Source organism: Alligator mississippiensis, chromosome 12, assembly GCF_030867095.1.
Source record: "Alligator mississippiensis isolate rAllMis1 chromosome 12, rAllMis1, whole genome shotgun sequence".
Classification (NCBI taxonomy): Eukaryota; Metazoa; Chordata; order Crocodylia; family Alligatoridae; genus Alligator; species Alligator mississippiensis.
The window spans coordinates 11,796,702-11,814,804 of NC_081835.1; the positions used below are offsets into that span (position 1 = coordinate 11,796,702).

The 18,103-nt window shown below is 43.7% G+C and overlaps 1 protein-coding gene across 3 annotated transcripts in view; it reads left to right on the forward strand.

The window, feature by feature from the left end:
- The window catches only part of ITPR1 (inositol 1,4,5-trisphosphate receptor type 1), a 219,001-nt gene that overhangs the window by 89,980 nt on the left and 110,918 nt on the right, over positions 1–18,103 (forward strand). For all 3 annotated transcript variants that reach the window (XM_059715848.1, XM_059715849.1, XM_059715850.1), the window contains 12 exons: positions 876–1,063; positions 2,951–3,089; positions 5,451–5,503; positions 6,474–6,641; positions 6,736–6,906; positions 7,602–7,667; positions 8,255–8,392; positions 11,383–11,508; positions 11,886–12,086; positions 13,661–13,912; positions 15,320–15,445; positions 16,032–16,160. In XM_059715848.1, the coding sequence (XP_059571831.1) occupies positions 876–1,063; positions 2,951–3,089; positions 5,451–5,503; positions 6,474–6,641; positions 6,736–6,906; positions 7,602–7,667; positions 8,255–8,392; positions 11,383–11,508; positions 11,886–12,086; positions 13,661–13,912; positions 15,320–15,445; positions 16,032–16,160 (1,757 nt within the window). The remainder of the gene's footprint in view (positions 1–875; positions 1,064–2,950; positions 3,090–5,450; positions 5,504–6,473; positions 6,642–6,735; positions 6,907–7,601; positions 7,668–8,254; positions 8,393–11,382; positions 11,509–11,885; positions 12,087–13,660; positions 13,913–15,319; positions 15,446–16,031; positions 16,161–18,103) is intronic.

Consider the following 18,103-nt stretch of genomic DNA (forward strand, 5'->3'; position numbering starts at 1 on the left):
TGCCTGCACGTGCATATGTCTCCTGCCTGCTCCAGCCCTTGCGTGGGAATAAGGCGGTCACCGCCTTCCCATCACGTCTCCCTCTCGCCCATGCTTTGCTCCTGGTGTACCGCGTGTGGGTGGGCGGGGCAGACCCATGTGCAGACAGCGGTGCTGGGCACGTTTGGAGCCCCAGAGCATGCTGCTGCCTGCATGCCCCGCACAGCTGCGCTCCTGCGGCTTCCAGGGAGAAGCCACTTTTGCAAAGGTGCCTGGTGCAGTGGAGCAGAGTATCCCTCGCTTGGTACCTTACCTGTTTGCGGCAGCCTTGGCACTCGGACATGGCAGCAGCAGCAGGAGCTGGTAATGGTCCTTTTGCTGCTGAGTGCAGCGCCCTGTGACTAATTCCTGGCTCCTGCTCCTGCTCGCCGGGACGTGTAGTCTGCCGCGGACTTGGGCTGACGGGAGGGCGCAAGGACCGGACTATGGTTGCCAAGCTGCTCCGGGCATGCAGCCATAATTATCGTCTACAACAACCAAATAAAGCTGATAGCATCACTTCTTTGATCAGTGACTATATCCGATAGCCAACTAATATATCGATGCACCCCTACTGGGCAGTACATAATTAACCTGGGAGATGCTATGGCCTCCAAAAGTTCTCCTTTAATCTGTGGAAGTCCTGCTGATTGCAGGAAATGTATTAAGGCACAGAAAGATGCTGCTTCCTTGTTTTTGTTTTGTTTTATTTTCCCAAGAGGATTTAAAGGCTTGACTGCCCTGGTTTCATATTGAGACAGCTTGTCCTTTTGTAGGATATGAAAAGTCACTTGTTTTGTTAACTGTATTCTGAATGCACCATCGTAATCCTACTGCGTTTACCTGCCTGTCTGAAGGGAGCAATGTGATGAGGTCAATCCATGGAGTTGGTGAGCTGATGACTCAGGTTGTACTCAGAGGTGGTGGATTCTTGCCCATAGCTCCCCTGGCTGCTGCACCTGAAGGTAACGTCAAGCAAAGTGAACCAGAAAAAGAGGACATCCTGGTAATGGACACCAAACTGAAAATCATTGAAATACTTCAGGTACCAGGGACTCCAGAAATATTAAATCATCTCATCTTGTGGTGTAGGTGGGATGGTTGTTGTGTTCATCTAGATGTTAGCCTAGCTCTCGGGAAGAGACAGAGTCCTTCTGGTCTACTCTTGCTTGCATATTCTTCTTATAGTGGATAGGTGTCGTAGAGGCAAACACTCGCCCTCCTGAAACACTTCTTTGCAGATCAGAATGGCCAAATGCATAAAGGCAGTTTCTATACAGGAGGTGCCAGTTGTGCCTGGTTAACTTGTGAGTGAAGTGAAGCAATGGAACTAAGACCCAAGAGGAGCCCGGGGTCATTTCAGGGACTTGATATGCTACTTTGAGCAAGCATTTTGTTAAAGCATGGCTGCTTCAAGAAGAGTTTTTATATTCCCCTAACCTTGCTTTCCAACTGCCTTCACGCGTCCCACTTTCGGGTGCCTAGGAAGGGGTCTTTGCTTGGTACCTCTGCAGTGGGTACATTGACGGCTGCATAAACCAGCGAATGTTCTCTGTGCACGTTTTCTCCTCGGTCTTTTTGGCTTGACTTTTTTTGTTGTTTGCCAGTTGCTACATTCCTGACTCAATCAGTTTATTTAAGTCACTGACAGCATAAACTAAGAAGGCTTGTTCAGGTGATTTTTTTTTTTTTCTTTCTCTTTTTGCTCTATTTAACTCACCTGGCTTTGTGGGCCCAATGAGGGGTGCATGGGCTAGATCAGGCTCAGAGACCACTCATGGGCACCACATGCAGCATGTTTCTCTGATCTGCCATTCTGCATGGAGCTGATCTGGTGCATGCTCCATGTGGCACGCAAGCCTGGAGCTGGTGTACATGTTGCGTGCAGCACACGGGGCCAGTCTGTGCTACCTGCATGTAGCAGGGCTGCTCAGACATATTGCCAGCGCTGTGGGCAGAATCATAGGGATTATAATTCTTTCCAAGTATTATTTGGAGATGGTTTTACCTAATCAATTAGAATGTTATCTATGACAAGGTTTTAAAACCTAAATTTACCAACTGAGAGGTTGTGGTTGGTTTGTTGCTTTTCTCTAAAATTACAAAGATTAAAGAAGAGAAGATCAGGGAGAAGAAATCCATGCATTTTACACACTTGTTGGCTACACAAGTGAGAAGATGTCATTTTTTAGGTTTTAGAACTACAGTGGGATTAAATGGGGACAGATGGAGCAATACTTGCTCTTGTCAAAACTTGTTGTTATGCTGGTAATAAGTTTTTTCTTTTAAACTGAGATGATGCAAGGCTTCTTTAGATTGTAGATCTGTCCCCTAGGGAGTAATACCGTGGCTAAAAAAATCAGACAGTCTTGTGCTAAGTTCATGCTTGCCTGAATTTTAGTTAGCACTGACTAAACTATAATCAATGACTGTTAAACCCCAGATTTTATTACAGTAGTAGCACGTGGTACAGAGGGTAGGGTATGACCCATCAGCCTTGCAAGTTGTGGGTTCCAGTCCCTTTCTGCCTTATACCTTGTGTGTTCAGTCCATTTGTACTTCAGTTCCTTATCCACAAAAACGGAGATGACAAATGACTCCAGTCATTTGCATATGACCAAAGACATGGGCATGCATATACCTAATAATAGACCTTTGAGGCATCTTATACTTGTGGGTCTTTTAAGGTTAACCCTGTGTGCATGGTTATTGCTTATAACGCACTTAAAAAATTACTGAGCTGAGGGTTGTTTCTGAAGAACTGTTTTTGTTTCCATTTCTTCAAATAAGATCTGCACGTGTCCGAGCGTATGGCTTAGATGGCGTAGATGTTAATGTAGATGTTTTGTACAGCGTTAACCATTTCAAAGAATAGAGAAGTGATGTTAAAATAACTTGTCTGTTTCCATTCTTTTAAACCTTGAATCATCAGTTTATTTTGAATGTGAGGTTGGATTACAGAATCTCCTGCCTTCTGTGTATATTTAAACGCGAGTTTGATGAAAGCAACGCTCAGATGTCTGAATCGCCAACTGGAAGCAGTAGCCCCGATGTACCAACTAACGTACCTGGTTAGTTGTTTAGTTTTAAAAAAAACTTATGTTGGAGGGGGTGGAATTGGAGGTTGGTGTGGAGAGGGGTTCATGGTTAAAGCCTAGATGCTCAGGCTCTTGCTTAACTGCTTGCTGTAGAGCACTTTATAGATATAGGGGGCAAATGGGATGACTGACTGACTAACGACCCTTTGCACATACAGCAACCATTGAAACTGCTTGCACTCGTCTTTACCTGTTTTCATTTACCAAGTAAATAGGGGTGGGAACAGTATGAATAACTTGAAGGATTTTTTTTTTTTAATAGAATTTGATCCATCACTGCCCCCAAACAAGGACTTTGTTTTCAGTCCCACCTCAAGCCTACTTGACTCCCCAGTAAAAGGACCTTGAACTCAACCAAGGAAAACCTGGGGGGAAAACGCATGTCTGTGTTGTGGTGAACCAAGGTGGCAGATGTGATCGGCTTAGAGGGTCCCTTATCCTGTTACAGACTTTTGTCTAGCTGAGTCAGAACGTGGGCAGCTTGTATCCTTTTAAAATCATTTAACCGCTGTGATACTGCCCACAGAGAAGTGATGCCCTGCAGCCAGGATCTGAAAAATACAGCTTTACAAGCCATACAGTTTAAGGTTTTCAGTTTCATCGGTCGATTTGTTGCAATTCAAACAAAGCGACTTTCTTTTTTGGTAATATTAAAGTGATGATGTAGCCATGATAGCTCAGGAATTAGAGGAGAGGCAAGGATTTCTTAAGTGCTATCTATCTTTCATTGGACCAACTGCATAGCTGAGAGACTTTAGACAAGTTCTTGAAAGCAAGACATTCTTCAGATGTCTTTTTTTTTTTTTTCCCTTTTAACCTCAAACATATATCATTTTTAGATGATGCTGGTGTAGTATAGAATCATAGAAAATTAAGGTGGGATGGGATCTTGGGAGGTCACATCTAGTCCAGCCCTTTGCTCAAAGCAGGATCAGCCCCAACTATTGTCATCTCAGCCAAGGCTTTCTCTTGTTGGGTCTTAAAAACCTCCAAGGATGGAGATTGTACCACCTCTCTAGGTATATTGTTCCAGTGCTTTACTGCCCTCCTAGCGAGAAAGTTTAGACGTTTAATTCCCTGGCATGTCCAGAGAAGATTCGTTCTAGTCTTTCTTGCTCCTGCCTTCTCCCGCCGGAGGACTCGATTGCTGGCGTAACAAAGTTCTGGTTGAGAGTTTTCAATGAAACTGGTTGGATAAAAATCTCTGAACCAAAAACAGATCGTACTGCCTATAACAGTCGCTGTTCCTTACTAAACTAAGTCTGAAGTTGAGGTGAGAGACTAAATGATTCTGAAGAGGAGTCAACTGTTTGGTTTACAGTGGGCACGTAACAAGAGATTGGACTCACAGCTCTAATATAATCGTGAATTTGATTCTGAAGGCCAGACTAAAAGTGGTTGGCGGCTAATCCTGTGTGATGCAGTGCCTTCAGTTTCTCACTTCCTTCAGTGTTGATTGATGCGTGGCACCTTAAAAAAAACAACCAGCTTTTACATAATGAAATGATTACCTGAGAGTAGGCTACCCCAGCCTCTGCAGGTAGGGAGAATGGACTAGTCAACCAGTTGGCCTGTGTCTCACCTGGGAATATGGTGATGCTAGCTAAAATGTTCTTGGTTCTTCAGTGCTCCCCATGCCAAAAAGCAGATGGTGTCACCCTTTTTTTTTTTTTTTTGACCATACACTGACAAGCTAATGAAGCCTTCAAATTGCTTAGTGGGGGGGAAGAGTTGGGCAACTGTGGGGAGAACAGGGGAATAAACGCATGCATTTCAGAGGAAGCTGTGCCCAGCTGAGGACTTTAATCACATAGTAGGCTATGCTTGTCTGTTGTTGTTATTATTATTATTATTATTGAATAATAATTAGCTTTTGTTCCTACCATTATATGCAAAAATCCTATTGATCAATGATGGTATTAAAACATTTCTTCTATCCTCAAGTTGCTTAAAACTTTTTCAATTAATAACTGAGGGCCAGGGCATTTCCTGGTGTCTGGATGGCTTTTCCAGTCGGGATACTGATTCCTATTGTGACGTGCTGTGCACTGAAGTAGTTAATTGACATAAGTTAAAAACAAGTAGTGGAAGAGAAGAAGAACTGTGGATATCTCTGAAATGGTTATGAAGTGTAATTGGTTAGCAGAGAACAGTTTAAGAGAAATATTGCCTTTATGTTGTCTTCAGTAACCCCTTAGCATTCCTTACAGGTCATAATAGTCTACTTTCTCTACTTGTGCTACCACTCATGACTTAAGGTCTCCCTGAGCTGCAAAAAGTGCTGTCATCTATCTCTAATACAGTCATACTTACCTACATATTCCTGCTTTTCAGGAGCCCTAGACTTTGAACATATTGAAGAACAAGCTGAAGGGATCTTTGGAGGAAGGAAAGTATCTTTTCAATAGCTATGGTTGCTTAAATTTGGTTTTGGTGGAATATTCTTGCCAGCTTCTGATGCTGCTGCCCAAAGAGATGCTTCAGGAACAGAAGCTAATGGCTCCACTTTTGAAGAGTCTAAATTGATTAGCACACTTCTAATTGCATCTGTACCCACCAGTTTCTGGCACCCTCCCAAATTTGCACCAACTTTGGTTGTTGATTAGGGAAGAAAGTTGAGGTGGCCATTTATAGTGTCTGTTTTTTCCTTGCATTTCAGACCCTTCCATTTCTGATGGTGTGTACATTTGATCTTTGTACATCTTGATTTATAAAACACAAAGCTTTTGCAAGCCGGTGGTTCTAATAACAGAATGAGTTTTCCAATCTCATTTTAAGCCTGAGCATTTCCATGGGTTCCTTTCCATCTGAATGAAAGGGAGCAATGAAAAACTTACATCACACTAGAGCTAGAAAATATTAATGCCATGGTATAACACACTGGTGACACCACATCTGGAGTACCATGCATGGCTGTGATCTCACCAGTCCAAGAAAGATGAATGCAAACAGGCGCAGGTGCGGAGAGAGGGCACTGGAATGATGAGTGGATAGCCTAACAAAAAGATACTAAAAGCAAACAGTGGCTGATAAAGGATATGATGGCTGTTCAAATACCTTCAGGGGATAAACATCAGACAAGGAAGAGTTATGTAAATGGCATTGTTGACACAAAACCCAAATAACTATAATTTTTAGGCCAGAAATTAGAAGAAGGTATCCAAGCATCAGATTCTGGGACAACTTTCCAACTGGAGCAATGGGGAGCAAGAAAATAAACCAGTTAAAATGGAAGTTGACTAGTTTGGGACATGGTGCCTTGCAAGAGAAAGGGCCTGCATTTTGACGTGGGAAGCATTTGACAGCATAAAGCCTGATGCTCCGATGAGTGAGTTTACCCTGTTCTTTGTTGTTTCCAGTGAAGAAAACATGCCGTTGGATTTGGATGACCATGGCGGCAGAACATTTCTTAGAGTTTTGCTCCACTTAACAATGCATGATTACCCTCCACTTGTGTCTGGGGCGCTTCAGTTACTCTTCAGACATTTTAGTCAGAGGCAAGAAGTTCTTCAAGCTTTTAAGCAGGTGCGTGTGGACAGTGTGGTTCCTTGTTCTGCATGTATGTATGGCAAATTGCAAGCCTCCTTGTTATGTGACTAATGGATTACATTCATGAAAGGTTCAACTGCTTGTTACCAGCCAAGATGTTGACAACTACAAGCAGATAAAACAGGATTTGGACCAGCTGAGATCTATTGTGGAGAAATCAGAACTTTGGGTGTACAAAGGGCAAAGTCCTGATGAAACTATGGATGGAGCACAAGGGGAGAATGAGCACAAGAAGAAAGAAGTAAGCTTTTACATCTCTATAGTCAAATATCTGAATGATTGGGGCAAATAACATTTGATATGTAAGGAACATCATGCTATCCTTCTAAAGTAAGGCTTAAAAGCACATTTAAGAAACCAACGTACATTGATGCTTTAATGATACCTGATGTGGCCAGGCTTTCCTCGGAAGGAGGGGAGATAATGCATACTTGTCTGTAGGCTAGGAAACTGAGCTTGACCCTACAAGTCTATATGATTAGTCTAGTATAATTAAAAAAAAAAAAAAAAGTGAGTGGCTGGTGTTGGTTGATCTCTCTGTGATGATCAGTTAGAATAAGTCCTTCCTTAACTATAATACCCAAAGATTCCTTAGAGAATATATGTAAAGTTAAATGGTCATAGAGGGAGAGAGAAATTCATTGTATTTAGAGGGCTTGACTGCAGACAGCGTGTGATGACAAATTGAGAAGCTCTCTACCTTCCCACTGAGTCCTAATATAATTTGACAGAAAAATACTTTATCTTCTCTGTCTGGAAACTTCTTATCCTCAGTCTTGTCATAAAACTGAAGGTTGACACCTGTAATAAGATGTACTGCTCTCCTGAAAACTGTTGTTACGATGCTTATTAGTTTAGAAGACATTGAAGGAAATGTTCTAAGTGATTTTTTTTTTTTTTTTTTTCTTCCTACTGGTCTTCTCCCTTCTTCTGTAGGAAGGTCATGGGAAGCCACAGAAATATGAAAGTACTAGCAGTTACAATTACCGGGTCATGAAGGAGGTAAGGCTTAGTTCTTTGATTATTAAATGTAGAGGTAAACTAGTGATGCAACCCATATTTTAATCTGGACAAATGCTGGAAAATTTGAATTCCAGTGTGGAAACTTGCTGAGTAATGATATACCCCAACTCCAGTATTACCAGCATGTTGTGTACATGGATTTTCAGCAAGAGCAGATCACTTGAGAAATTTAGTATTGATGCTGCTTGTTTCAATATTAACGTAGTGTTTCTTAGATTCAAGGCTATAAAGAAGCAGGACAGTCAGGAAACACATTTAAATGAGCATCTCTCTCGAGTGGCTAGTGTTCTGCAGTGTTGTTCAGCGCTTGTAAACCTAATCTTCAGTGAAAAGACCATGAAGCACTTTCTGGGGCAGTGTATTAGTAAGCCAGTGTTTTATTGGTTTTTCAGTTCATTTAGGAAATAAAATTTGGACATGTCCCTGTCCCCATCCCCCGGACCCCTTCACATGGCTGTCATAAGCTGGTGGGTACTCAAGTCAAGGGTCATTTCATCTGGCAAGCACTTCATTTACAACACAATTAAAAACAAATCCTAAATTTTGTCTTAAATCTCTTCACCCAGATTTTGCTTCGGCTTAGCAAGCTCTGTGTTCAAGAAAGTATCTCGGTCAGAAAAAACCGGAAACAGCAGCAGAGATTGTTACGAAACATGGGCGCTCACACTGTGGTTCTGGAATTGCTGCAGATTCCCTACGAAAAGGTAGGTTTTGCCCTGCTTCACAAACCTATTGCATTGTCTTTTTTATACCTCCCTCACTTCTCTGAACTGTGGTTCTTTCAGTTAATTACCTTGGGTATAAGAAAAAGGCTATTGTAAGTATTCGTGCCTCCTGAGGAATAATTTGCCATATGTAAGTGTTCTGTTAATCATGCAGTGTCTGAATGTAGACACCTTTCTACATTAATTGCTAAAGCACTGTCTTTGCCTATTGTTGTTTAAGAATAAGACTGAGGTCTTGCTTTCACTGTCAGGAAAGGTATGTGTCTGCTGCAGGATAAATATAATGCATGTCAGTCAAAAGCCTAATGGAAACAAGGCACAATAGTTATTACTGTAGATGGGTGATGTCCCTGCCCTATACCATTGTATGCTTGCCTATAGCTGATGTCACCTAGTCATCCATAAGGGAAAATCTACAGTGCCCTGGCCTCACACTAGGACAGGGGTGGGCAAAATGCGGGCCCCTAAAAAATTTAGAAAATTAATATTTATCTGCCCCTGGCTGCTTATCATGCTGCCCTCAGTGGCTTGCCAAAACTCAGTAAGCGGCCCTCCGCCAAAAATAATTGCCTGCGCCTGCACTAGAATATGTGAGGATAGATGTACCCAGTGATAAAAAAAAAAAAAAAAAATAATAATAATAATAATTTCTAATTGAGGTATTTGTAGTGGAAACAGCCTTAGGATTCTCAACTCTTTTCTGATCCAGTTTGACTACCGTAAACACTATACACTAGCTTTCTAGAGCAACAGTACTTAAGTATAACACCAAATGAAGAGCCAAGACCAACCATGCAAGGGACTAGAGGGTTAGTCACAGATGAGACTAAGATTCTTCATTTGGGACCACAAACTCCTCCACGACCGTTTTTAGGCTGGACATAAGGAAAAACTTCTTTACTGTCCAAGCCCCCAAGACCTGGAATAGACTCCCTCCAGATGTGGTGCAGGCACCTACTCTGGACTCATTCAAGAAATATTTGGATGCTTACCTTGCTGGGATCCTTTGACCCTAGCTGACTTGCTGCTCCTGGGGCAGGGGGCTGGAGTTGATGATCTTCAAGGTCCCTTCCAGCCCTAATGTCTATTAAATTTAAGGCAGGAACTTCCCATCATTTCAGCTTCCCCAGCCAGTTCTTCCCAATCCCTTTTTTTTAATTTGTTTTTCTGGCTCCTTCAGGGCATAACCAGGATAACTACAGCTTGAGGTCTTCTCGGCCTCAGAGAGAGTTGGCTTACAAGAGAGGCTTTTAAGACTGGAAGGACAGAATGGAAATGGTCTTGTAAATCTTGCATCATTCGGAAAGTAGAGGTAGTTAGTTGTGGTATTTTTAAGTTAGCCGGAAGATACCTCTGTGGTACCTTTTTTATAGACCAGGGTTGTAAAACTTTTTTTATCTAGCCCTGCAGGCCAATGTGAATGAGTGGTGCACGGCTGGTCTACAGGCCAGATGAACAGCATGCGGTTAGCCCCATAGGCCAGATCAGGCCTCCCACTTCTCCTCCCTGCCCCCCATCCCTCCCCCAATTTTACACCGGATCCAGCACACACAACGCTCACTCTAGTCCACCTGAGCATGCGGCATCTATGCAGAGCCAGTCCAGGACATGTGCCATATGTGGTTCCCGCTCTGGCTGGTCAGCTCCACACTGCACACGGTGCCTGTCCTGGAGAGCAGCTGGGGCGGGGGATGCGCGTGCACGGGGCACATGTCCTGGACTGACCAGAGCAGGCTGTGTGCAGTGTGTGGGTCCGCTCTAGACCCAGTAGCAGCACTGTGGGCTGGATGATGGGGCTCTGCAGGCCAGGTCTAGCCTGCTGGCCTTATTTTTGACACACTTCACTCGGAGGCATGAGCAGATGCAAAAGCTCATGCCTCTCTGAATGCATCAAGACATTGTGGCCCTTATAGCCTGCCTTCTACAATTCTGAAAACAGTGGTTATCAGCCTGTTAGCTGAGAACAGATTGCTCCATGTGCTCCTACAGTTGAGGTGCTGCATCTAATGCATCTGGTACTCAGGCTAGCTTGGGACTCTGTACATTGTCATGCAAACATACCCAAAGCTTACTGCTGCTAACATGCATTTTGGGGTTAGTTTAAGTCTCACAGACCAGACCAGTGAGCCCTTCTCACCCTCATGCTTACAGTGCCGCTCCTCTAGTTCCAAACTGAAAAATGCCCCAGAAATGCCATGTCTGTTTAACAGCTCTGAAGTCAATCAGTTAAATGACTTCTCTTTTCCTTTAGTGCTTCATTTTCTTTAATGGGGGGGAGGACCCTGCCTTTAATGTGGCCATAAATGTTTGTTCATAATGCAGTATTAAGTTGATATTTGAGACGTTACACAGGAGCTTCATACATGGAAATATGTGAAGTTACCTTAAACCTGCATTTTCTGCTTTTATTTTTTTACTAGCAAAGAATTGAAACTTTAGGAGTCATGGTACCTAGAAGAAACATTTGGAATTGGACAAATAGAGCAGTTATTCTAGGGATCAAAGGCTGAACATGAGTAGTGTATCAGCATCTTCCTATCCTTTTTCTTTACCATATCTCCTCAGAGGTGATTTTCCGTTGCAGTGGAACATGGGAGTTTTCCAATGAAGTCCCACAGTTTAGGGAACTATTGTGGTAATGTGGTTTGGCCTATGAGCTAGATGCATTCAGTGGCAGATAACTACCCACTGTGCATCGCTAGCAGGCTTGAATATCGAGTGTCATTTTGAACAATGTAACTAATTATTCTTTGTTCTTCAAAATTTTTTTAAAACATGAAGGGGACCAAGTTCATTCCTGGGCTCAGTGAATTAATGCAAGTTGAAGGTTGGTTACTTTCTGGTGTGGGGGCGGGGAGAGAGATGTGACACTTCACTCGTGCAGCTGGTATTTGAGTCCATTCAAAGCTCACCTGAAAGTGATCTTTTGGATTCTGTGTAACCTTGTCTGCTTTGTCATGCCATTGCAGGCTGAAGATACAAGGATGCAGGAGATAATGAAACTTGCACATGAGTTTTTGCAGAACTTCTGTGCTGGGAACCAACAGAACCAGGCGTTGCTACACAAGCACATAAACCTGTTTCTTAACCCAGGGGTAAGAAGTGATTAAGTAAATCCGTGGTTTTTTTTGTAGTAAGAAAACAGAACAACCAGTCCCCAGCCTTTGCCTCTAGGCCTGTTCTGATGGATAGCTAATAAAATGGACAGCCCTTCACGTTCTAAAGTTCATGTAAATATGGCCGGAATGGCAAGTGTTCAGCGCCTTCACGAACGTTAAAGGCTGCAGAAGTTTGAGGCGGGTGGAGAACGATATCCCTAAATGACACATGATTTTTTGTATTGAACTGCTACACTTTCTGCTACACTTTTTTTCATGATATTCTATTCTCTGCAAATACACTGACATACTTTATCTGTGCGTGCATATATATGTGTGTACAAATTATGTACTTTTTCTTTCCCTATCACTAGATTCTCGAAGCAGTAACAATGCAACATATTTTCATGAACAATTTCCAGCTCTGTAGCGAGATCAATGAGCGAGTCGTTCAGCACTTTGTCCACTGTATTGAAACTCATGGCCGAAATGTCCAGTACATAAAGTTCCTGCAGACTATTGTCAAGGCAGAAGGAAAGTTCATTAAGAAGTGTCAAGATATGGTTATGGCTGAGGTGAGAGCTTCATAGGACTTGAAATTCTTGGGCAGAAAAATCTATTTGGTAGAAAGCAGCAAACGCGCTTTCTTTTTGCAGCGGCTGCCAGGAATTGACACTGTCAACTGGTACAACAACAAAAAAATGCAGTTCCCACCATGAGGGTTGGTTAAGAGACTACAAGCTTCATCTTTCTGCTCAGCCTTGGGCATGAGGAAGGGTGGCATTATCCTCCCATGTGCCACAAAGCAAAGTGTATTTGGACTTGTGTCAAGGAAAGAAACGTGTTTCTCTATTAAAAAAAATTAGAGAAAATAATTTAATTTCAAGAGCAGTCAGGTGGGGAGGTGAGGTAAGAGGAATTGTTCCTCCATGCTTAACTTTTAATTGTTCAATGAACTCATGGAAGTTTTTTCTGACCTAACCAGTTGAATGAATAGGAGTCATGATGAGAGAAGATGGGAGTAACCTCAGTGGTCTTTTAGGTCTGTAGCAAACAGGAAGATGAGATGGCAGACTGGGAACAAATTGACCCAAAATTGGCTTCCAAACACCCATTTGTTCAGAAATGCATCCCTGTTTAATTGGCTGTTAATTGGCCTTATCAGCAGGGGGAGCTCTGGGATCAGACTTGTCAGCTTCTGAGCTTGCTGTATCAGTCTTGCTGGAAAGCTTGAACTGTGCATGTTGTAGCTGAATTAAAAGAATATCAGCTTCTCAGTGTGGACTCAGTTCTACAAGATGACAAGTAGCATCTGCTCTTACTGAGATCACCATTTGCTTAGGGTGCTTGCTACTTTTCTCTTGGTATCTATAGCAAATAGATGGCTTAGCTTAGGTGTCTTGCTCTAGGTGTCTACCAGAGAAACCGTGCTAATGCCCAAAACTGCCTTAAATTTGTCAATCTGGATATTCAGATTGCTGCTTAGCAGGAAGCTGTTCGCATTCCTAGCTTCTTTCCATCTCCTTCTCTAGGGAATCTGGTATGGCTAAACTGCTCTGAAAAATTTAGGCTGTAGAGTTCTTCAGCGTGTCATTTGAAGACTCCGACATCACAACCCTGGCATCTGTTTGTGGGCCCGCAGTCCGCAGTGCTTAGAGAACATAGCTTTGAACAAAATAAAATGTACCAAGCTAACTTGACAAAGGTCAGCTGAAGCAGTGTTTGTGACATAATTATGGGAAAAGTACAGGCTTCTTGGAATGACTTGTATCTAACTTGCAAAGAGGCAGTTGAATTTATTTTAAAGTTCGTTAAATGATTCAGAAGCAAATTCTCGGGACGTGACATGGAGGAAAATGGTAGAGTCAAGAGAGCTCTTCTACCTGTAGAGAGCACGTAAGACATACTAGCATGCTGATATGGTAAGCTGCAGCTCCATTGTGCTAAACTTGTCATAGTGTTACAGTCCGGTCTAAAAACCACCTGGGATAAGGTATGGCATTTTAACTTGTTGATGGAGGTGTTTAGAGAATTAGTGCTAGAAATCCTCACCAACATGTGGCTGTGTATAACCCTAACCCTACCCCCCCACCCTGATGTCATGTGACAGAATGGCATTTAAAAGGATGATGCTGTTTTCTCTCTGTAGCTGGTTAATGCGGGAGAAGATGTCCTTGTGTTCTACAATGACCGGGCCTCTTTCCAGACCCTTGTGCAAATGATGAGATCAGAGCGAGACAGGATGGATGAAAACAGCCCTTTAATGTATCATATTCACTTAGTAGAACTTCTTGCTGTATGCACAGAGGGCAAAAATGTCTACACAGAAATCAAGTGCAACTCCCTTCTTCCTTTGGATGACATTGTTAGAGTAGTAACTCATGAGGATTGCATACCTGAGGTGAGACCTAGTTATAGGTGTGGCTTTTCTGCATTAAAAAAGTATACATCATATTGGAGTGAGATTAGGGATGCACCAACTAAAGAGTTTTTGGGCTGATACCAATGGTCGACTTCTAATTTTTTTTAATGAGCAGTATTGGCCGATAGTAATCTGATGGCCGATATGCAGCCAGGCAGCTTGGAGAGCAGCATCTGTCCAGTAGGTCTGTTGTGGGAGAAGGCGCGGGGGAAACAAGGCTCCAGTGGTAAGGGAGGGAGTAGGGGGCAGGCGCTGCACAGCTGTGGTGGGGCGTGGAGCAGAATCGCGAGAGGCTCATCATGGGGGTGGCTCCTGCTGCTATGCACACCCTGGGAGGGCACTGAGGGCATGTGCCCCTGGATCTGTGCGGGGCGAGAGCGGGCTGCCCACGTGGGCTGCAGTAGGTGCAGTGCCAGGCTTGTCCCGGTGGGGGGGCTTTGTCGGAGCTGCACTCGGGGCAGGTGGTGGGTCTGGGAAGGGGGCTTTGGAGGGGGGAGAGGGTTGCAGCCACCCCAAAATTTGCTGTAGCCCCTCCAGCCCCCTCTCCCAGCACTGCTGCCGCCCACCCCAGGTGCAGCCTGCCAGGAAGAATCCAGTGATGCCTTGGCCCCAGCCCACAATGGCAGCCCATCCTCGCCCAACTGCACGCAGATCCAGAGGGAAATGCCCTCCCTGGGTGCATGCAATGGCAGGAGCCGCCACCCCCCCCCCCCCCCCCCCCGTGGACAGGTTGTTTGTGGCTCCGTCCCGAGGTCCGCCCTGGCTGTGCAGCACCTGCCCCACTCTCTACCTCACCGTGGGGGACCTTATTCCCCACCCCGCATCCCTTCCCCCACAGCAAACTTACCAGCCAGACCCAGGTGCTCTCCACGCTGCTGGACTGTGCTCCTGGTCACCTGCATGCTGCACTGTGGCTGCGTGCATGCACGGGGCATATATTGGCAACATTATTGGCCACGTCAGCCAAAAAAAGCCGATTGCTGATGCTGTCAATTTTCCTTATATTGGTGCTGATCTGATATGGACTGATCAGTGGATCTATTTGTTCTATGATAAATGGCCTGGAAACTGGGCTCTGATTCTGCTCTAGGCTTCCTCAATGACTGGGCAAAATAACAAGATCCTTGCTTTGTGTTTCTCACTTTTTAAAATCGGGGTGTAAATGTTGTCCTTTCATGCTCAAGTTCTGTCTCGAGGAGTTCCTCACTATTTTTATTCTTTTTACTGCTATTCATGGGATTGGGTTTCACCAGTTGGGTTTTTTTTAATCCTCAAATTCAGGGGCATTTTATTTTATAAAGCTGTTTTTGTATGAAAGCCTCATGGTAATGCAAAGAGGCCTATATGACCATTTTTTAATGAAATATTTTGTTTCCCCATGTGCAGGTTAAAATTGCCTATATCAACTTCTTGAATCATTGCTATGTGGACACAGAGGTAGAAATGAAAGAGATTTACACCAGTAATCACATGTGGAAACTGTTTGAGAACTTCCTGGTAGACATCTGTCGGGTAAGGATTTCCATGTCGACAAAGGAAAGTCAAAAGGACAAATAAATACATTTGCATTCGGCTTTAGCAGTGCGTCTTAACGTAAAAGGCAAGAAGCCCCTGAAGCTCCTTCCATTTCCCATTTCTATTTCTCTGCTTTTCCATTTAAATAGTTGAGGATTTCTCTTGTCATCTTCTATGGAACACACGCATTTTTCCTTAACGTGACAAAAACAATTGCCACTTAGATCCTGTCTGGTACTGCCACCTCACTTGCTCACTCAGTTAGTCCTTTCCCAGGTTAGTGCAACTTCCTTCCCCTGTGAGTTTGACATCTATTTTGGCTTTGTGCCTAGGATCCCTATGGGAAACTACTACATGCCTAATTCCTACTTCGTGTACCACTTGTTTTGCTCCAGATGTCCTATGTGGGTTTTTCCTTGATCAGTTTGCCAGTACATTTATAAGTTTCAGTTAAAGGCTTCTACTTCTGTGGGTCCTAGCTCTGAGTGACTATAGCCTTAAGTGGGAACAGCGTAGAACCAGTGCTCTAAACTGTGAATCGGATTAACTGCACGTGTACTTAATGGCATGAATTGTTTTGCAGGCTTGTAATAACACCAGTGACAGAAAACACACAGACTCCATCCTAGAGAAGTATGTGACGGAAATAGTGATGAGTATAGTGACCACCTTCTTCAGCTCGCCATTTTCTGATCAGAGCACCACTTTGCAGGTAGGACATGGGAAAACAGTACAACAGGAGTGTTAAAATAAATTACTTGATTAATGGAAGCAGGGTAATGAGATTGTAAAAAGAAAGAAGCGGATATGTCAGGGCTAAAATGTAACACTTTTTTTTTTCCCCCTCTAGAAGGGGAAAAGAGCATAGAGCAAATTACCAGCATGTTTTAGAGAAGCTCCACTGCAAAATCACACTGGGTCCATGATATCAGTGGTGCTCCTGCCACTCCATACTATATTTTCTGCAAGGCAGCATTATTTCTATAGCTGTGACAGGCACAACTAGGTGATCAGCATAGCGATGTTTTGTACTGATAGCACCTAGGAAGCCCAGTCACAGTACAGGATCCTCTTGTTCCATTTTTGTACAGCCCCTAGCACAAGGGGCTATTGCCTCAAAGAACTTACAATAGAAACATAAGACAAAGAGATAATACCAGGATGGATACAGGCAGGCACAGGTCACCATGATATACCGTCACTTCAGCCATAATTGTTGTCACAACTCTGTGTAAGTAACGTGGTAAAGGGGTTCTAAGCAGCAGTTTGAAGGGGAGTAATGAAATAGTTTGAGCGATTTTGGGGGAACTCCTCCCACATGCAAGGGGCAGCAGAAGGTGAAGGTGCTTATTTCATAATTTGGCAAATAGATGGTGAAGTTTGGCACCCCTAGTTGATCAGAGGCTGCTCTTGCTGCAAACAAAAGGGTGGGGGTTTTTTTAAAACATTTGCCTTACATTTTCCCTAAAAGGAATCCAACAGTTAAAAATGCCTGCAGCTCTTCTTGTCCTTTTCTGTTGTCCTGATTAAATCTCTGGACTTGTGCAGACTGAGGAATGCTGGAGCAGAAGACTCAAAACTCCTTGTAAAGTGAAAAGAGAGAGAGCTCTTTCCTCCCAGTTTCTCCCTGTCTCCTCCTTATGGAGGATGAGGTAGGCATGGCATGATGGTACCGTCAATAGCCTCAGGACACCAACCATAACACCTGGGGTCCTGCTGGGCTAACAGAGGCACCTTCTAAAGTGCCCGTACCAGACTTGAGACAACCCTCTGAAAGTGCCAGCTCTTAGTTTTCACTTAATGTTTGACTACTGACAAATAGTAGACCAATTCTGTTGCAAAGTACTCAAAGTACACAGCAGGTTAGAAAGTGTTTAATACTGTGAATTCCTGCTGAAATGTCTGGGCTTATCTGGTGCCTCACGTTTGCATACCTAGCAGAACTAACACTGCGGCACCCTTGAAAGGATCTCAAGGCCCTCCAGGGTGCTGCATCATCTTGGCTGAGAATCGCAGTTTAAAGGCAGCTTCATTCTTGGTGATCGCTTTAAATGACAGTTTGGAAGGGATGGCCAAGTGCCTAGATGTTTCATTAGGAACTTGACTACAGTTATCATTGAAACCTGGTACAGTCTCAAATCAGGATAGACGATAGCTGTTCACACTGCAAGATCAGGCTTTGCACTTGCCTTCTAACCTGTTGCCAGTTGGGTTCATCTGGGTTTCAGTTGTGACGATAAAGGGCACCTTGGCAATTGACCTTGTCTTAGTCCCTCTTCAGGGATTTCACACTAGCCTTCAGGATTGTGGTGTATTAACTGGATTGCTGCATTCAGCTTCAAGGCAAGTTATATAAAAACCCAGAGGCCTGACCGTGTGTTAAGTAAAAGCTTAAGAGTCTGAGCAGTCAAATGTCTGTCTCTCTTTCACCTTGGCACTTCCAGTGTTTATCCTAATTGCTGTGTCCAATCCATTGACTTTTTTAGTTCATCTCTATCCTATTATGAGGTCCTGAGGTTAGGTTGTCATGGGGTCAAGAGTCAACTTCAACCCATACCTTAATGGCCAGTTGCTACAGAGATCTAGTTCAACCCTTTTACACTGAGCAGAGGGCTGGATTGTGTGGAGCTTCCTCAGGCAGTCGGCGATGTTGCG